This window comes from Myxocyprinus asiaticus, chromosome 3 (assembly GCF_019703515.2).
Source record: "Myxocyprinus asiaticus isolate MX2 ecotype Aquarium Trade chromosome 3, UBuf_Myxa_2, whole genome shotgun sequence".
In the NCBI taxonomy this organism is placed as follows: Eukaryota; Metazoa; Chordata; class Actinopteri; order Cypriniformes; family Catostomidae; genus Myxocyprinus; species Myxocyprinus asiaticus.
In genome coordinates, this window is record NC_059346.1 from 51236199 (window position 1) to 51254539 (window position 18341).

At 37.7% G+C, this 18341-nt stretch overlaps 1 protein-coding gene across 2 annotated transcripts in view; it reads right to left on the reverse strand.

The window, feature by feature from the left end:
• The window catches only part of rabep1 (rabaptin, RAB GTPase binding effector protein 1), a 53208-nt gene extending 36208 nt beyond the window's left edge, over nucleotides 1-17000 (reverse strand). The window contains exons 1-4 of one of the 2 annotated variants that reach the window (XR_007893564.1): nucleotides 16657-17000; nucleotides 11953-12075; nucleotides 4425-4628; nucleotides 1076-1236 (exon numbers count right to left, since the gene is read on the reverse strand). Coding sequence is in view for 1 of the 2 variants with exons in the window: in XM_051659782.1 (XP_051515742.1) it covers nucleotides 1076-1236; nucleotides 4425-4628; nucleotides 11953-12075; nucleotides 16657-16702 (534 nt within the window). In the remaining variant the exon portion in view is untranslated. The remainder of the gene's footprint in view (nucleotides 1-1075; nucleotides 1237-4424; nucleotides 4629-11952; nucleotides 12076-16656) is intronic. The other variant, XM_051659782.1, reaches the window with a different exon arrangement.
• Nucleotides 17001-18341: the final 1341 nt, after the last annotated feature.

Genomic DNA, 18341 nt, shown 5'->3' on the forward strand with positions numbered 1-18341 from the left:
CTGGGATTTTCACACACAACAGTCTCTAGAGTTTACGCAGAATGGTGCCAAAAACACAAAACATCCAGTGAGCGGCAGTTCTGCAGACAGAAACACCTTGTTGATGAGAGAGGTCAACGGAGAATGGGCAGATTGGTTCAAGCTGACAGAAAGGCTATGGTAACTCACATAACCACTCTGTACAATTGTAGTGAGCAGAATAGCATCTCAGAATGCACAACACGTCAAACCTTGAGGCAGATGGACTACAATAACAGAAGAACCATAGTGTTCCTAATAAATTGCTCAGTGAGGGCATATCATAATAATTTTGCTGGCAATATATGATTAAGCTACACTGTGAATATTGCAATGATTTTAATCCACTTGTTATTTGGTCATTAAGTTTCCTGAAGACTGTGTCATTACAAATGTTTTGCATTAGCTCCTTGACAGACGAGTATGATTTAATGGCATATATGATCTTAACTTAAATAGCAAGAATGGTGTTAAAGTTCATAGGTTTAATTAATTTCAAGGAATTATTTCAAATATTCAGTTTCAATCATTCCATTCAAAACTCTGGTTAAATGAGTGACAAAATTGTTCAACAAAGTGTCTATGTGGCATTGTTTGCATATATTAAAATGTTTTAATAAAAATATAATTAGGTAAATATTGATGTTAATTACTATGTAATCTTATAATGGTGCCAATACATGAAAACAATTAAATAACATTGTTCCTCGTGTTCATTTATTGAATAACAGTGTGGGAAAACAAGCTGTTTTTCATTTTACATGTGAAGGTGTTAACATAAATGTCTTAGAGCAGCAAAAAACAACTAATTAAATTCTAAGGATTTAGAGAGAGTGGAAAAGGATAATGAAAAACTCTATTATGACTGTTTTGGTGCAAGAAACATTAACTAACAATATAAGTTAAAAAAGTACATGATTTGACAGAGGTTGACTATTTAAACTGCATCTGAATTGAAGTTGGGGTTTAATGTTGGTCTAAGTGGGCCAAACCAAAGACTAAGAAATGAGTTGCATGTATCACAATGACCACAAAAAAAAAAAAAAAAAACCCATACCTTTTTCATATCATTCTCTAAATTCTCCTCTTCCTGTCCTTCAGAGAGACGGCGGCGAAGCTCTGCCACATCTCTCTCCATTGCCTCACGGTACTGAGCCCACTGAGCACGCTCCTGCTCCAACTTCTGATGGAACTGCATCTTCACCTCACGGTCTGCATCTGATAATGCAAATCAGGATAAACAATTTGCTAAACTAGAGGTCGATCTATAGTCAACTCTGCAGATACCGATAACTATGGTGGTAAAAATGTAGATAACTGATTAATCGGCAGTGTTGGGTGTAATCCAAGTACAAAGTAATTAGTTACTGTAATCTAATTACTTTGTCAAAAGTAGTGTAATGCATTACATTTTAAATTCTTGTAATCATAAAACAAATACTGACTTCCAATTAATTTAATTACATTTAAGTACATTATGGGGTTATGCTTATTTCTTTTGTCTTAAGTAGAATAAATGAATTATGGCCCCGTAACGAGTTACTGTGAAGCAGAAATGTGAGGCGCTGAGTGTATGACTTGTGTGTAACAATGAACAAGAAATATAGACATTTAAAATTTTTGTGAAGAGGAAGTGTTTTAGAAAGTAACTTCAGAATCAGAATGAGATTTATTGCCAAGTATGCTTACACATACAAGGAATTTGTCATGGTGACAGAAGCTTCCAGTGCACAAACAATACAACAACAAGACAGAGACAATAATAAAAAAAATAGAATAAAATAAAGGGAATAAAATATGTATAGAAATACACAATAGGACAAATATATATATATATATATATATATATATATACATACACATATATATATATATATAGCAGAGGTTGTACTTCCTTCGCCAGTTGAGGAAGTTCAACCTGCCACAGGCGCTGCGGATTCAGTTCTACTCAGCGGTCATTGAGTCTGTCTTCTGCTCTTCAGTAACTGTCTGGTTTGGTGCAGCTACGAAATCACCCCAACATATATATACAGTATATATGTACAATTTACAAATACAAATCTGTTATATACAGAAGCAAGGGAATGTAATGGCAGAAGAGGTATGGTATGTTGGATAAATATAAATAGACTAAGCTGTGTATTGCATATTAATTGTTGCTCAATGGGGCAGTTTTAACTGTTCATGAGATGGATAGCCTGAGGGAAAAAACTGTTCCTGTGCCTGATGGTTCTGGTGCTCAGAGCTCTGAAGCGCCTATCAGAAGGCAACAGTTCAAAAAGGTAGTGGGCAGGGTGAGTGGGGTCCAGAGTGATTTTTCCAGCCTTTTTCCTCACTCTGGTGTGTATAGTTCTTGAAGGGAGGGCAGGGGGCAACCAATAATCCTCTCAGCAGTCCGAACTGTCCTTTGTAGTCTTCTGATATATACAATATATTTCGTAGCTGCACCAAACCAGACAGTTATTGAAGTGCAGAGGACAGACTCAGTGACCGCTGAGTAGAACTGAATCCGCAGCGCCTGTGGCAGGTTGAACTTCCTCAACTGATGAAGGAAGTACAACCTCTGCTGGGCTTTTTTTCAAAATTGAGTCTAAGTAGGTCTCCCACTTCAGGTCCTGTGAGATGGTAGTGTCCAGGGGCCAGTTGCAACAGCTATACATAAGTTACAACTTAGCCTAGTTGTGGTGTAAATGGGCACTAAGTCACAATTTACGCACTACTAAATATTTGAGAGTTGCACCATTAAACTTAGGTAGGACGTAACCCTACATATAAACTAAATATTTACAGAAGACTCCGACCAGGATTAACGGTTGGAATAAAAAAGCAGACTGATATTTTATGCCATCAATGAGCTCATGTTTTGCGTGACAGGCATCAATCATTTTGACATACAGTATGATGTTGACATTTACGAGAGAGAGAGAAAAAAAAAAATTACTTTTAAGCGGCCCTTCAGGATGAAACCGGTCAAACGGTGCAGTTTTCAAGATGAGTCACCCAGTGTCAAGTTTCAACACATTCAAAATATATATAGGAAATTAAAATGAATAAATGTCTATTTTTCCAGCCTGTTGTATTAGTATTTAGTTATCACCCCTTATTTAGATACAGTTCCTATATACTGTTATTTACACAGGGCAAATATACGATTGATCAAATTTACTTTTATACGTATCGTATTATAATGGGGATATAATTTATTACAGCTGAAAGTTACATGAGCAAACAAGGTTTGAACATCAAACGTAACAAGATCAAACTGAAGTTCACAGCTTTTTAACACTTCTGTGTACAAATGTGAAGGATGTTTATTGGATAAATAAAGATAATTGTCATATTATGTGACTACGCATTACTTTACGAGAGCTTACGAACTACTAGTTAAGTTTTGCCTTAAGAACAGGTGGTGCAACCAAATTAAGCACTGACTTAGTTAAAAACTATCTAGTAGTTACTAAGCCCTTAGTGTGAACTTTACATCCCAACTTACGTGAGACCTTACGCACAGCTGGTGCAACCCTACCCAGGAACCTGAATGACTCCACTGCTGCCACAGTGCTGTTCAGAATGGTGAGCGGGGTCAATGTTGGGGTGTTCCTCCTAAAGTCCACTATCATCTCCACTGTTTTTAGCGTGTTCAGCTCCAGGTTGTTTTGACTGCATCAGACAGCCAGCTGTTCAACCACCCTTCTGTCTCACTGGTGTAGTCAAAACAACCTGGAGGTGAACTTGAAGTGATTAGAATGTGAATACTTTTCAATATAGTATTTAGTAAATGTAGCCGATTACAATTTTAGAGAAATAATTAGTAATTTGTAGTATCGGTAAAACCGATATATCAGTCTACCTCAATGCTAAACCATACTATAGACCCTTTTCACATTTTCAGATATGGAACATGGAAGAAAACTTTAGTGGGGTAAACTTTGAGCAGCGAATGGGTGAACAAAGCAAATATTAATTTTGCGTTCCCATTTGCTCCAAATGCGATTTCAAAAGAGGTGGATTAAAAAAAATAGAAAGTGGACAATGGCAGTCAGAAGAGAGAAAGATGCCAAATTCACCGTGCAGCTTTATATGAAACAACTTCGCAGCGGTGTTAAAATGCCATAGTAATATAACACAAAGAAAAATGTTATAAATGTACACTTATAAAAGTTTGTTAGATAAACACTTCTAAATAAGGGAGAAACTTGACATCACATCATGGTCATTTCTAAATGCAGTTTATTACATTAACTTATAAATAAGAAAATGAAATGCCCCCCTCATTAACAAAGTTATACACTGCCTCTTGAAAGATAATTACAAAATAAATAACTTAATATCTTTATCTACCCATAAGTAGTGTAGCCTACTTCTAACACGTAGCATGCACAGTACACATGGAGAAATGAATTCACCTTTCATTATAGCCTGCAGTGACGCCACCTCCTCCTGCCATAGTTGTTTGACCTGGTCAATGGCCTCCTGCTTGGTGCTCTCAGAGACAGTGGCAACTGCTTTGATGGTCTCCATCTCGGCTTTAGCCTCGTCCAGCTGGGCCTGCACCCTGCTCAGCTCTACCTGGGCCTTCTCCAGTGTAGCAGCCTGCCTCTTCAGCTCCTCTGAGAGAACACAGACATTAATGTGAAGGGATTGAAAGGTTCATGTCTGAATTATTATTCTTTTCTACATTTTAATATGAAGTAAAAACTATTAAATAACACAAAAAGTATGTGAATTATGCAGTGACAAAAATGTTTAAAATTCTCTTATATTTCAGATTCTTCAAAGTATCCACCTGTGATGCTTTTTAAATAGTACTGAAGTTCTCATCCAATAAAAAAAAAAAAAAAAAAAAAAACAAATGTAATATTAGTTTAGCAAAAAACACATCATAGGTGATTTAAATAGGTCTACAAAACTAATTTCAGTATAGTATAAGCCTTTCAATCAAAAGCTTTTATGATCATAAACAAATTCAATCAAGTGTGTCTACTCTTTTGACTGGTAGTACACTACTGTTAAATGTTTGGAATCACTTTGAAGTTTGTATGTTTTAGAAAGAAAATATACTTTTATTCACCAACGATGCTTTAATTTGAACAAGAATTACAGTGAAGACATTTATAATGTTACAAATGTCAATTTGTTTAAATGAATGCTGTATTCTTGAAACTTTGTTCATTCAACAATCCTCCACTTGCAACAATGGCGCCTTAGGCATTCTAGCTGTCAGTTTATTAAGCTATTCAGGTGAAGTTTCATTCCATGCTATATGTAGCAGTTCCCAAAAGAACAACTTTTCTAACAACAGCTCAACACCTCAAACGTAGATTCATGCATCCATGATACTCATTTCTAATCATTTACCACTCAATCGTTTAAGTTCTTTTGCCCATTCTACACTTTTCTCTTATTTGCAAGTGTCAAAAATGGCTTTTTCTTTGAAAGTCTGCCTAAAATGCCAGCATCCCAGAGTCTTCTCTTCACTGGTGCAGATAAAACTGGTGTTTGGCATGTACTAGTCAGTGAAGCTGCCAATTTAAGACCTGTGAGGGGTCTGTTTCTCAAACTAGAGATGGACTTGTCTTCTTGTTGTGGTGCTTTTGGACTGTCTACTTAACTCTCCATTCTGGTTAGATCCTGTTTGATATATTCTTTCAAGTCAGTAGTGTATGGAATAGCCTTAATCTCTCCAAAAAACAATAGACTGATGAGTTTGAGAATTGTATTTTTTTTTTTAAATAAACCAAAATTTACCTTGGAAGTGTAAAAGCGACTTGCAAGAAATACAGGTGTACTAAATACTTCAGCAACTAAAAAAAAAAATTAATTAGCACAACAATTTCTTAAGCTTTAATGTTTAAGTGTTTTCTTAGCAGACTGGAGTAATGACTGATTTTTTTGTTTTGTTTTAACATTAATAATAATTTTCAGTATTATCGCAATGTTTAACTATACTTTGTGACTATCCTTTGCGATCAGTTGAATGCCACTTTGGTGAATTAAAGTACCAATTTCCTTCCAAAACAGCAAAATCTGTACATTATTCCAAACTTTTGACCGCCAGTGTATATGTGGATTTTTTTGATGATTGTCTTCTTTTGAAGACATTCCAGGCCAGCAAAGTTTATAACCCATTACATAAATAGGTGGTCTTTTGACATTGTCCAAGGTGCATTAGGACACATTAACATCCACACAACAAATGCAATGTGGCTACATGCCTCCACATGTTTTTGATTGATCAGACCACAAGACGCATTGGACCATGTTTGGACCTTTGTTTAGTGCTGTCAACTTGTGATCGAATCACCCGAGATGGATGTACAAGGTTTAAACAGAGCTTATAAAATAAAGACCCATGAAAGCTACTGAACTGTTTGATTGTTGTTCAGTATTCTGTATCTGTGCATTCAGGCATAAAACATCAAGTATTTGTTTTCAGTTTAAAACCATACCAGGGCTCGACAATAAGGACTGCCCGCTGGCCCGGGGCCAGTATGAGAGAGATTCGGGCCAGTTGCTAGAACTATCACTTGCCTGATCAGGCCAGTGCTGCATTTATAACATTAGTGCAAGCAAATAACAAGCGAGAGAGCACAAAAATTACACTGAGCAAACAAAGTATTGTAACCGACGAGCAAGTGCGATTCTATTTAGCTCGCAAAGATGCATGAGAGCATAATATACTGGACGCACCAAGGCAGTTGCGTGCACGCATAAGAGCATGCAGACACCGAGCACACTCTCCTAGCACTGTCCTCGCTCTTTTCCAAGTGTCTTAGCAGCTGCTATTACCAATGTGGAGAAAATAGCAGGAAAAAACCCATTTTGCACGTCTTAAACAACATTTTAAGTAGGCCTGTCCCCGCACATTCCGTGTTCATAATGCATGAAATCCCCACATTTTTTGTTTTTACATGTTGGTGAAAAGTAGTAATCCACACATTGGAACACGAGAAATCAACAGTTTCTTTCTATAGGACTGAAAATCCATGTCTCTCCATGCATATGTCTCATCAACATCTCTCTCCGTGCAGCATAGAATGTTTAACGTGCATGCGCTCTCTTAATTCATAGATTAGGCATATCTACCTAATGTATATTTGCCTTTATATCACATGCAAGCAGGTGATTCTCGGCACCCTCGTGGCTTGAGAAACAGACTGACCAAACATGGAAATGTATCTGCCGATAATTTAAAAATTGGCCTCTGCGATATATTGCTCAACCACTAGTTGTTAATCAGGTTTTGTGACAAGACCCACACCCATTTCGAGCCACCACAACAAGATAAAGGTATTGAATTTCTCACGCAAGAACATTTTGAGCACTTCAATGCGGGACGGGGGTCCCGTTCAAGCCTCTCGCCATCCAACCCTTTGAGCATTTTTCTGCTTCAAAATGGGACACTAAGCATTCAATAAAGAAAATTTTGCTGCCGCTAAAATATGGGACAATAGGTGTTTTGGAATTTCTGCCAAAATACAGGAAATCCCGGCTATAACGGGACAGCTGTCAACCCTAGCAGCAACAAACATTGCATATGCCACCTCTCCCGTTTTTTAAGCTGTTGTCTCTGCCGAACGGGTTCAAATTTGGATTAGGGTTGACCGGGTAAAAAGGGGTAAACATTATGAATGGAACTCCCAATATCAATACAATAGCCTAACGAATAGGATAGCCTTAAATAAAGAATAGTTGCCTAATGAAAAGTTTGTGACCCATGATAAATGAACTTAAATAACACACTGAAAGCCAGATGTTCTTTACCAACATATTAAATTACACAGGCAGCAAAGTACACACACTGACAGAAGACGTTTAATTGCAGATTGCGAAAATAATGTGCATGGTGGGTAACTGTAAGACGTCTCGGATTCGGGATGACAAGAAATGCTGTTAGACACACAGACATGTGTTTCAAGCGCACTTTATTATATTATTAAGAACAGATGATAGAAAAGCCGTCTATGCGCATGTCTGATGCGCTGTTTGTACGGAGGCGTGCAGTCTCGTGGAACACGCGCATGTAAAGGGTTCTCACTCTTTCTTTGTTTCAGTCTTCAGAAAAATTTTTGCAAGAATATTATCATCTATGATAATGCTGCAAATGACCTCAGACATCTCAGCTCAGGAGGTGCTCCGAGTTCAGTTCGCTTTATTTCCACAGAACAGTTCATTGTGAACGCAACTCTGCAGCCTATACATCTGTGATTAAAACATAAAATAATACAAAAACACGTTCACCTTGAACCATGATTCACCTTGAAATGACAGATTGAACCATGATTATTATCATCATTATAATTATTATGTTTACATTTATTATTGTTTTGAGATCTTAATTTGTATTAGTAATTTTCCACCTGTTGTCATAGATGGATACTTGCATAACAGTAAATAGAAAGGTGGTTGTTTTTTTTTTTACCACATTATTTTAATTGCTTTTTGTTTCGTTTGAAGTGCAATTTGAATTTAGAAATATCTTTGGTTTAAGTTTTTCGTTTTTTTAAATAAATGAATTAAATTTTCAATGCAAAATCACTAAAGCAAGAATATTCACTGATCCCTCAGCCAGGGGGTTGACAATGTAATTGGATTAGGGATGTGCGAGACTAGTTGACTAAACGGTTCTGATGCTGCTAGTCGACACTGGAATTACTAGTCGGTTAATATTTCCCCCCATTAAACTGATCATAATTTTTACACATTTACGTTTGGCTTTATATATTTTTTTTTTTTTTTTATAACAGAGGCTGCACTTAAATTACTGTCATATTAATGCTACATATTTTAAATAGAATTAATAATACAAATATTATTTAAAAAAAAAAAAAAAAAAAAAAAAAAAGAGGATTTCTGGAGCAGATCCAGAGTTTCATTTCACCTCAGGCTGCGTGCGCAGGAATATGTCCTCTCACTAGACAAGCAATCTCAGCAAAGTAGTTATGAAATCACTTCGGTGGTGCGGGAATCGGATTTCCAAATGTTTGAAAGTCCCTATGGATGTTTTCACATTTTAGTCTTCTTTACATCTGTGCATGCTTGGATGTTATTTTTCTACTGAGCGGGCTTTTTCCAAGCACAGGAAAGACGCCTCAGGTGAGACAAGTCCCGTCTTTCACCGGACCATGTTGACGGGTTAATTTTGCTCATCCAAAAATGTATTCTTTTGAGCAAGTAGCCTAGAAAATAACTGTTTTAGACTAGGTATGCCATTTTTTTAATCTGCCGATCAAGAAGGCTATTTTCAACGAGGTGCCGACTGCTTAACGTGTTAAACTATATTTTATTCTGTGTGCACGTCATGTTTAGAATATATTTAATGTACAATGATCATAATGTAAGGCGAGCACGCAGATAAATGCCCCATTTCAGTGGAATTTAGCATAGGATTTGGGATAGATTAAGTATTTGAAATGGGTCGCATAATTATTTTTTTTTTACTGTTTTCTGAAGGTTGGTTTCACTTTATTAGAGCCCGACCGATATGGGATTTTTGAGACCGATACCGATTTTAGAGGGGGAAAATTCACCGATTACCGATATGGTGACCGATATAGCTAATTTTTGAGCTGGAATGAAAACAAGACCTTTTCTATGTGGATTGTGCACCGATTTTGCACCAATATGACTATGCAAAGGTACTCAGAAGGCTGCTTTCTAAAACAAATATTTTTATCAAAGAACATTTGACATTATTATTATACATTGTCAACAAATTCTAGAAATGAACACTGAGAAAATAAAGAATAAATAAAAATACAATAAATAGCTTAAAAAACATCAGTACTGTTAGTATAAGTCAATTGCTGATTATTTAAATATATAATAAATTAAAAAATTTAAAAAAAATGGCTAAATAAATATCAGGGGCCGGTTGCACCAGCTATACGTACGTTACAACTTAGCCTTGTTGTGGCGTAAATGGGCACTAAGTCACAATTCACGCTCTACAAAATATTTGAGCATTGCACCATTAAATTTATGTAGGACGTAACCCTACGTATAAACTAAATATATACGGCAGCCTCTGACCAGGAGTAACTGATGGAATAAAAAAAGCGGACTCATTTAATGACATCAATGAGCTCATGTTTCATGACAGGCTTCAATCCTTTTGACATATACGATGTTGACATTTACACATTTACGAGAGAGAAAAATTTTTTTTTTTACTTTTAAGCGGCTCTTCAGCATGAAACCGATCTAACGGTGGCGTTTTTAGGGTGCGTCGATGGATGTCAAGTTTCAACACATTCAAAATTATATATATAGGATATTAAAATGAATAAATGTCAATTTTTCCAGCCTGTTGTATTAGTATTTATCACCCCTCATTTATTTTAGATACCGTTCCTATATATTATTATTTACACAGGGCAAATATACTATTTATTAAATCTACTTTTATTACATATCCTATTTTAATGTCTGGAAAACCAGACTTCTAAATATTACATTTTACAAATGCAACAACTGGAATTGTTCGGTTGAAGGGGGTAATAAACTGTGAATCCTGAACAAAACAGTTTGGTGAATACATGTTTACACGCTGACAAGGTATGAAAGTAGCTACGTGATTAGCTAGTTAGCTGTAAGCTCACTGTCATGGAGAGTAAAAGATGGACTTTATTTACTTTCCAGAATTGTGTCTCACCAACTAGGTAACAGCGTAGCGTGAAATCAACACTCAACAGACACAATCCACCACCGCTGCACCGTTGTCTGCTGAGCTGCAAAAAGATGCTCTGATGTTTCCCTTTCAATCTGCTACATTACTAACTGTACTGACAAACTTTAGCTGGCTAACAGCAAACAGACATGAGTGACATGGTTGTCAGGGACAGGGTTCACATTATATTAGTTATATAAAATGAGGGGTAATTTTTAATTAACTTACTAGTATGTATTTCACAAACTAGTTAGCAATTTAATGAGAAGAGATCGCTCAAATCCACACCGTTTAACTCCGCCCTGTCTGCAGAGCCACTGTCAGTTCAGAGTCAGCTCTCTCTTTAGACTAGTCGGTTACAAAACTTCCGTTTAAACGACAGTCAAATTAGTCTTAGCGCACATCCCTAAATTGGATATTGTAGGTTTTTTTGGGGGGGTTTTTTTATATAAAAATATCATGAACATTTCTTGCATATCGTCCAGCCCTAGGAGGGAACAAAACAGATTTATACACACACATTCAAAGTCATTACCCTTCCAAAGCAGCTAAACTAGGTAATAAAACACCAATATTAAACCCGCAACAACCAACAATAAGTGATGTATTTGCCCGGACAACGAAATACCCGACCGGTAGCCAATGATAGAGAGAATGCACGGATGAAATTGGTTCATTGCCAAAGAGATGTTGCCCTTCACAACTGTTGAAAAGTCATCTTTCAAAAAGAACAACACACATTAAAATTGCACTTCATTTTTTTCAGTTTCATCTGAATTATTAGTTCAAATGAATAAAAAAATAAAGTTCAAAGTTTGAAATCAAGCTGCCTTGCATTATTGTGAAGGCTATTGCTTAACGAAAATTATCCCATAGTACCACTTAGCGTCCAACCAGTGGTAATACCGATGTTTTCAGTTTGAACGTGAACACCGCACCGGTGTGAAAATTATAATATCATGGCAAGTCTAGTTTGGATACAACATAACCCTCATGAAAAATATAATCAATGGCAAAACATCCATTGCTAAACTCTCATGCATGGTGAACCTCAAGTTTGCATCATTTCTATGACAACTAATGTGGACGTGCAAGCAAAAGCAACCGCAGTCTGAACAGAAAAACAAAATCAGATCTGGCCACATATAACTTGCAGTTTGAACAGTCAGTTTTAAATAAATAAATAAATAATCGGATCTTCCCTGCAGTGTAAACAAAGCTTAAGTTTGATGGTCCATCAACACATATTGTGAACGAAATGTCACCTTCTTTAGATAGATAGAGCTCCTTAAACTTGGCCCTCTTCTGGTTGAACTCCATCTCCAGCTGCTGTTTGAGCTTCAGGAAGTCGGCTCGGTCCTGCTCGGCCGCGTGCTGCCGAAGAACCCCTGCCAGAAGATCACAATCGCATGAGCATCACACAGTCATTCACCCACATCTACAGTGGATATAAAGTCTACACAGCCCTGTTGAAACAGCAGGTTTTTGTGATGTAAAAAATTAAACAAAGATAAATCATATCAGAATTTTTGCACCTTTAATGTAAAAATTAAAACCTATGCAATGCCACTGAAAATCAAAGTGACACATTTCAGAGAAAAAATATAAAAATTAAAAACTTAGAATAAACTAACTGCATAAGTGTACACATCCCTGAACTAATACTTAGCTGAAGCACCCTTTGATTTTATTACAGCACTCAGTCTGTTTGGATAAGAGTCTATTAGCTTGGCACATCTTGACTTGGGAATAATTTCCCATTCTTTGCAAAAACATTCCAGATCTGTCAAATTGCAAGGGCATCTCCTGTGTACGGCCCTTTTCAGGTCCCCCCCACAGATTTTCTATAGGATTCAGGCCTGGGCTCTGGCTGGACCATTCTAAAACATTAATCTTTTTTTGCTGAAGCCATTCTTTTGTTGATTTGGATGTGTGCTTTGGATCATTGTCATGCTGAAAGGTAAACGATCTCTTCATTTTCAGCTTTCTAGCAGACGCCAGAAGGTTCTGTGCCAAAATTGACTCATACTTGGTGCTATTCATGATTCCCTCCACCTTCACTAAAGCCCAAGTTCCAGCTGAAGAAAAGCAGCCCCATGATGCTGCCACCACCATGCTTCACTGTGGGTATGGTGTTCTTTTGCTGATGTGCTGTGTTGTTTTTGTGCCAAAAATACCTTTTACAATTTTGGGCAAAAAGTTAAATCTTGGTCTCATCAGACCTTAACACATTTTTCCACATGGTTTTGGGAGACTGGATATAGGTATTTGCCGGGCTTGGATGTTTTGTTTTTTTTTTTTTCAGAAGAGGCTTGCGTCTTGCCACCCTGCCCCATAGCCCAGACAGATGAAGAATACAGTTGTCACACTCCTTTAATGTTGCTGTAGGCCTCTTGACAGCCTCCCTGACCAGTTTTCTCTGTCTTCTCATCAATTTTGGAGGGACGTCCTGTTCTTGATAATGTCACTGTTGTGCCATACTTTCTCCACTTGTTGATGACTGTCTTCACTGTGTTCCATGGTATATCTAATGCCTTAGAAAAAAATGTGTAGCCCTCACCTGAGGGATACCTTTCAACAATGAGATCCTGTTGATGCTTTGTAAGCTCTTTGTGGTCCATGGCCCTTGTAGTAGCATGCAACCAAGATGTCAGAAAAATCCTACAAGAACAGCTGAGATTTATATGGAGTTAATCAGAGTCACTTCAGGTGAAGACAGGTGTGTACTATTTCACATGAGCTTGATGATTGGTTGATTCTGAACACAGCCACATACCCAATTATAAAAGGGTGTGCACACTTATGCAGTTAAGTTATTCTAAGTTGTTTTTTTGTTTTGTTTTTTTTCTCTCTGAAATGTGTCACTTTGGTTTTCAGTGGAATTGCATAGGTTGTAATTTTTACATTAAAAGGTGCAAAAAGTCTGATATGATTTAACGGTTTAATTTTTTACAACACAAAAACCTGCTGTTTTAACAGGGGTGTGTAGACTTTTTATATCCACTGTACACCTCATCAGTGACTCCAACCTTTGAACAGCACTTCCACTCTTTACTCATGCGGGTACAATGTGTGTAAATAATGAATGAACTTTTTTTTTAAAAACGGTATTAACTCTTAATAATTGAATAATTTATAGGGATTAGAGCTGGGCGATAGAACGATGTAATTGGATATTGACGATGTCTTACAAAGATCCCGATGCCGATTCTGAACAGACATGATCGACAATTTCGGGAAATGGCAAAACCATGGATCTGGGAAGTGGCCAAATATATTATATAATAACAGCGGCCAGGGTGTGAAACTAGCACTCGCCACCCGCCAAATGTGACAAAGCTGAATCCAGTTCACAAGCTCCTTGTCCAAATGTATTTCATGCATGTGTAATTTTGCTCAAATACCCGCAACAGGCGGGCGGCCTGCTGCAAGACGTCTCGGAGTGACACATGACAAGAAATGCAGTTAGTCACAAAGACGTGCTTGAAGAAACAGACTTTATTATATTTTTAAGAACAGACAAAAGAAAAGCCGTCAATAGATGTTTCAATCAATGCTTTTATATGTGCATTTTAGGATATCGCATAAAATCTACTGGATGGAAACACCAAAATGCAAATAAAATCTCCAAAATGCACATGGAAAACTTATACACTCACTTGAGGTGGAAAATTTATCGGCCGATGCTGATAATGAAAAAAGTCAGAATATTTGCCGATTTATCAGCCGTGGCAATATATTGGTTGACCACTACGAAGCACCCAAATTTTTAGGCTTTAGAAGTGTGTTAAACGTGTGAGGATGTGTATTCATCAACCTGTTACATGTCCAACATAATCACACAGGCTCACTGAACCAAGTTTAAACTTGTTTTACTGATATTTCAGAAAGAATCCACATAATTTCTTCACTGTAAACCACAGTTATTCCTTTATAATAAATTGTATTAACATTAACAGACAGAGTGACTCCAGCCGGGTCTCCTAAGCAACCAAATTGGCCCAGTTGCTAGGGAGGGTAGGGTCACATGGGGTAACCTCCTCGTGGTCGCTATAATGTGGTTCTCGCTCTCAGTGGGGCGTGTGGTGAGTTGAGCGTGGTTGCCGCGGTGGATGGCGTGAGGCCTCCACACGCGCTATGCCTCCGTGGCAACGCGCTCAACAAGCCACGTGATAAGATGCGCGGGTTTCAGACGCGGAGACAGCTGGGATTCGTCCTCCGCCACCCGGATTGAGGCGAGGCACTACGCCACCACGAGGACTTAGAGCGCATTGGGAATTCCAAATTGGGAGAAAACGGAGGGGAAAAAATCCACAAAAAAAAGAAAACTGCAGTGCTGCCTATTTTCACCATTGCAATCTGCTGCTCAAATGAACCCGGAAGCACAACTTCCTGCGGTGTGATGTCAGCGTAATTTCATCTATTTATTGGAAATTATAGATACTGGAAATTATTTATTGTTTGGTCTTTACTGAAGTAGCATGGTTGTGTTACTTCTACCAATGCTTGTTTGAATCAGAGTCACAGATTTTATGCAAGTTGACCAATTCATTTGAACCTTTATCTGTGCCAGAAGAACCACATCCTACAAACAAAATGCTTCTCCCAATTGTTGTGGAGGTAACACACCATAGAAGCTAGTGCCACGTCCAGCAAATCCACATCCAAAGGATCATATGATCCCAGTCTTGGTCTTTCCTCTAATTAGGCCTAAATACAAGTGTTCATACAAATGCACACATGTGAAATGCAGTAAAAGTCTATGTCAGAGTTGCAAAAAATGACAACACCCAAAGCAACCATGAGCCTTCAGCGATTAAAGATGACTGTGTTATCTGCACTAAGGCTACACCAAAAATGTAGCTCAACGGGATGAAAGCAGTTTTCATAGACATGAAAACACGACGTAACTGATTTTAATGCCATAACCAAAATAACAAATTAAAATCCAATTTGAATCATAGGTTAAAATCATGCATGATGTTAAATATTAAAATGCCAAAGTGATTGTGACCAGGTGCATACAGTACTGGCACTAAAAACATGATATCACAGGGCTATTACCCATCAATCAATCCAATCATAAAGTGACTCTGTCCTGTGTACATCTATAACTGTTTGGTTCAGCCACCAAATCAGACTACAACGGACAGTCAGGACTGCTGAGAGGATTATTGGTGCCCCCCTGCCCACTCTCCAAGACCTGTACGTCTCCAGAGTGAGGAAATGTGCAGGTAGAATCACTCTGGACCCCTCACACCCTGCCCACTCCCTCTTTAAACTGTTGCCCTCTGGCCATCTCTACAGAGCACTGAGCGCCAGGACATCCAGGCACAAGAACAGTTTTTACCCTCAGGCCATTTTCCTCATGAACAATTAAACTGCCTCAGAACTCTCCCATAGCGCAACAATGTAAATACATATCTCATGTACATATGTAAATTCACATATTTAATTGAATAACTGTACATGCCCCTACCTTGCACATACATTACCACTTGCACATACGCCATTCTGTTATATGTCCTATTATTTGTATGTCTATTTATACTCTTACATTGTTTTATATTCTGTGTCTCACTGTAATATTCTGTGTGCACTTTGTTTCTCCTATCACCAAAAAAATTCCTTGTGTACGTGAGAACACTTAGCAATAAAGCTCATTCTGATTCTGATATGCTGATCACACTGGAAGCAACATCATCCTGTTGACCATAAACACATTTTTCTGTTTCAAGAGATCAAACTAACCAACGATTTGTGCATTAGAAGATTTAACAGAAGCTTTATGACATAGCTTAAGCGTTGAAGTCTAATGTGAGCGCGTGTTTAATAAACAGACAGACAGATAGAAGTGTATCTGTAAGCCGGGTGACTGTTTGCTGGCTAATCCGTGGACGCACAGGCCGCAGGCCGCAGCACAGATTCATCCACAAAATAGCCCTCGCCTGCTGCAGACAGAGCCTTACCGTCATGCTGAGGTGGCCGGGAGGGTCCCGAGGCCTGCTCGGCCATGGTTTCCCGGGGCAGAGTTTAGAAAAGCGGCTCTCTGAATGTATCCGAGGAGAACCCCGTTGAACTGCTTACTACAGGCTAAGCAACGTCATTGTAGAAATAATGCGTACTGCGCATGCGCGGACCGGATGGGCGGAGCTGTATTCTTTTACTGATAAATTGATGAGGATAGGTTGTGGCCACTGAAATACATAAACAGGGTCTTGATCCGGTGGTCCTCCATCCACACCTTGATTGACCTGGATGTGTGGCATGGAGCATTGTCCTGCTGGAAAAACCAATCCTCAAAGTTGGGGAACATTTTCAGAGCAGAAGGAAGCAAGTTTTCTTCCAGGATAACCTTGTAAGTGACTTGATTCATGCGTCCTTCACAAAGATGAATTTGCCCGATTCCAGCCTTGCTAAAGCACCCCCAGATCATCACCGATCCTCCACCTGGTCATCAAAAAGGTTGAGAACCACTGGTCTAAACAATCTATGGTGGTTTCAGTCCTGCTTGGAATATTATTACATTTCATTCAAAACAATTTGCAAAGAAAGTAGGCACTTAAGAACTGAAAGCATAATAAATAATTGGATTCAGTTCTCTGCAGAATAGCAAAAGTCCTACTCCTGTTTTACACCAACCCCTCTCTCTCTCTCTCTCTCTCTCTCTCTCTCTCTCTGTGGTTTTTATCACTCTAAACACCACAGCATATGCAGAATTAACTTACACCTACTGAGTAACTCAGACCCTCAGCTTATGTGGAAGGAGGTGGTGTGGGTGGGGAGAGAGGCTTGAAGTAATTTATTCTAGATTATTTAAACATCCATGAAAGTACCATGTTTTTTGTGACATTTCTGTAATCGCACCTAACTCTGATTGGGTTCTATACTCAGGATAAAGGTAATTACATTTTCTTTCAATATTTTCATCTTTACAAAAATATGTTTATGGCCATTATGGGTGTCAATTCAGTATAAATATACAGTATAATTTAATACAGTATTAGAATGATTTGACATTAGAAATTCAGTATATTTTAGTTTGTGCTTAATTTATCTTTTAAATGTCTAATGGATTATATTTCAGTATATTATGCTATATTGAGATATTAATCTTAATACTCAAAACTGTTATAATATTTGGGCAACATTTGACTTGTAAACCATTGCATGTTAACACAAATAAATTACATTTGTGCTGAACCATTTAGGAACCATTGAAATCGTGAATAATTGTCTATTTTCTAGTTCTGCTCCTTGAAGATAATGAAAATAATGAAATCTCAAAAATGTTATTGGAGTAGTTTTAAAATTAGTGGCGTAAAAAGCACTTGGACACATACATGATAAGCCAGTGTAGTGAAAAAAATAAATATACAGGAAGTTAGTAAATAATCTGTAAAACTTCTGCCACACCAGGATGAGTGCAGTGTGCATGATAGAACTAAGTAGTTATACCTGAAATATTGCATATGAAAATTACCATATTTTCCAGGGAGTTTTTTTTACCGTGTGATCTGTAATTTTTACTTGGTTTTTCGAAGTATAAAAAAAAAAAAAAAAAACAGCATTCATAGTAATAGTCCTCACTCAGGAAATATGGCTGACTGGAAAACAAGCGATGTGCCTGCCCTGAGCTGAAAAGGAGAAGTAG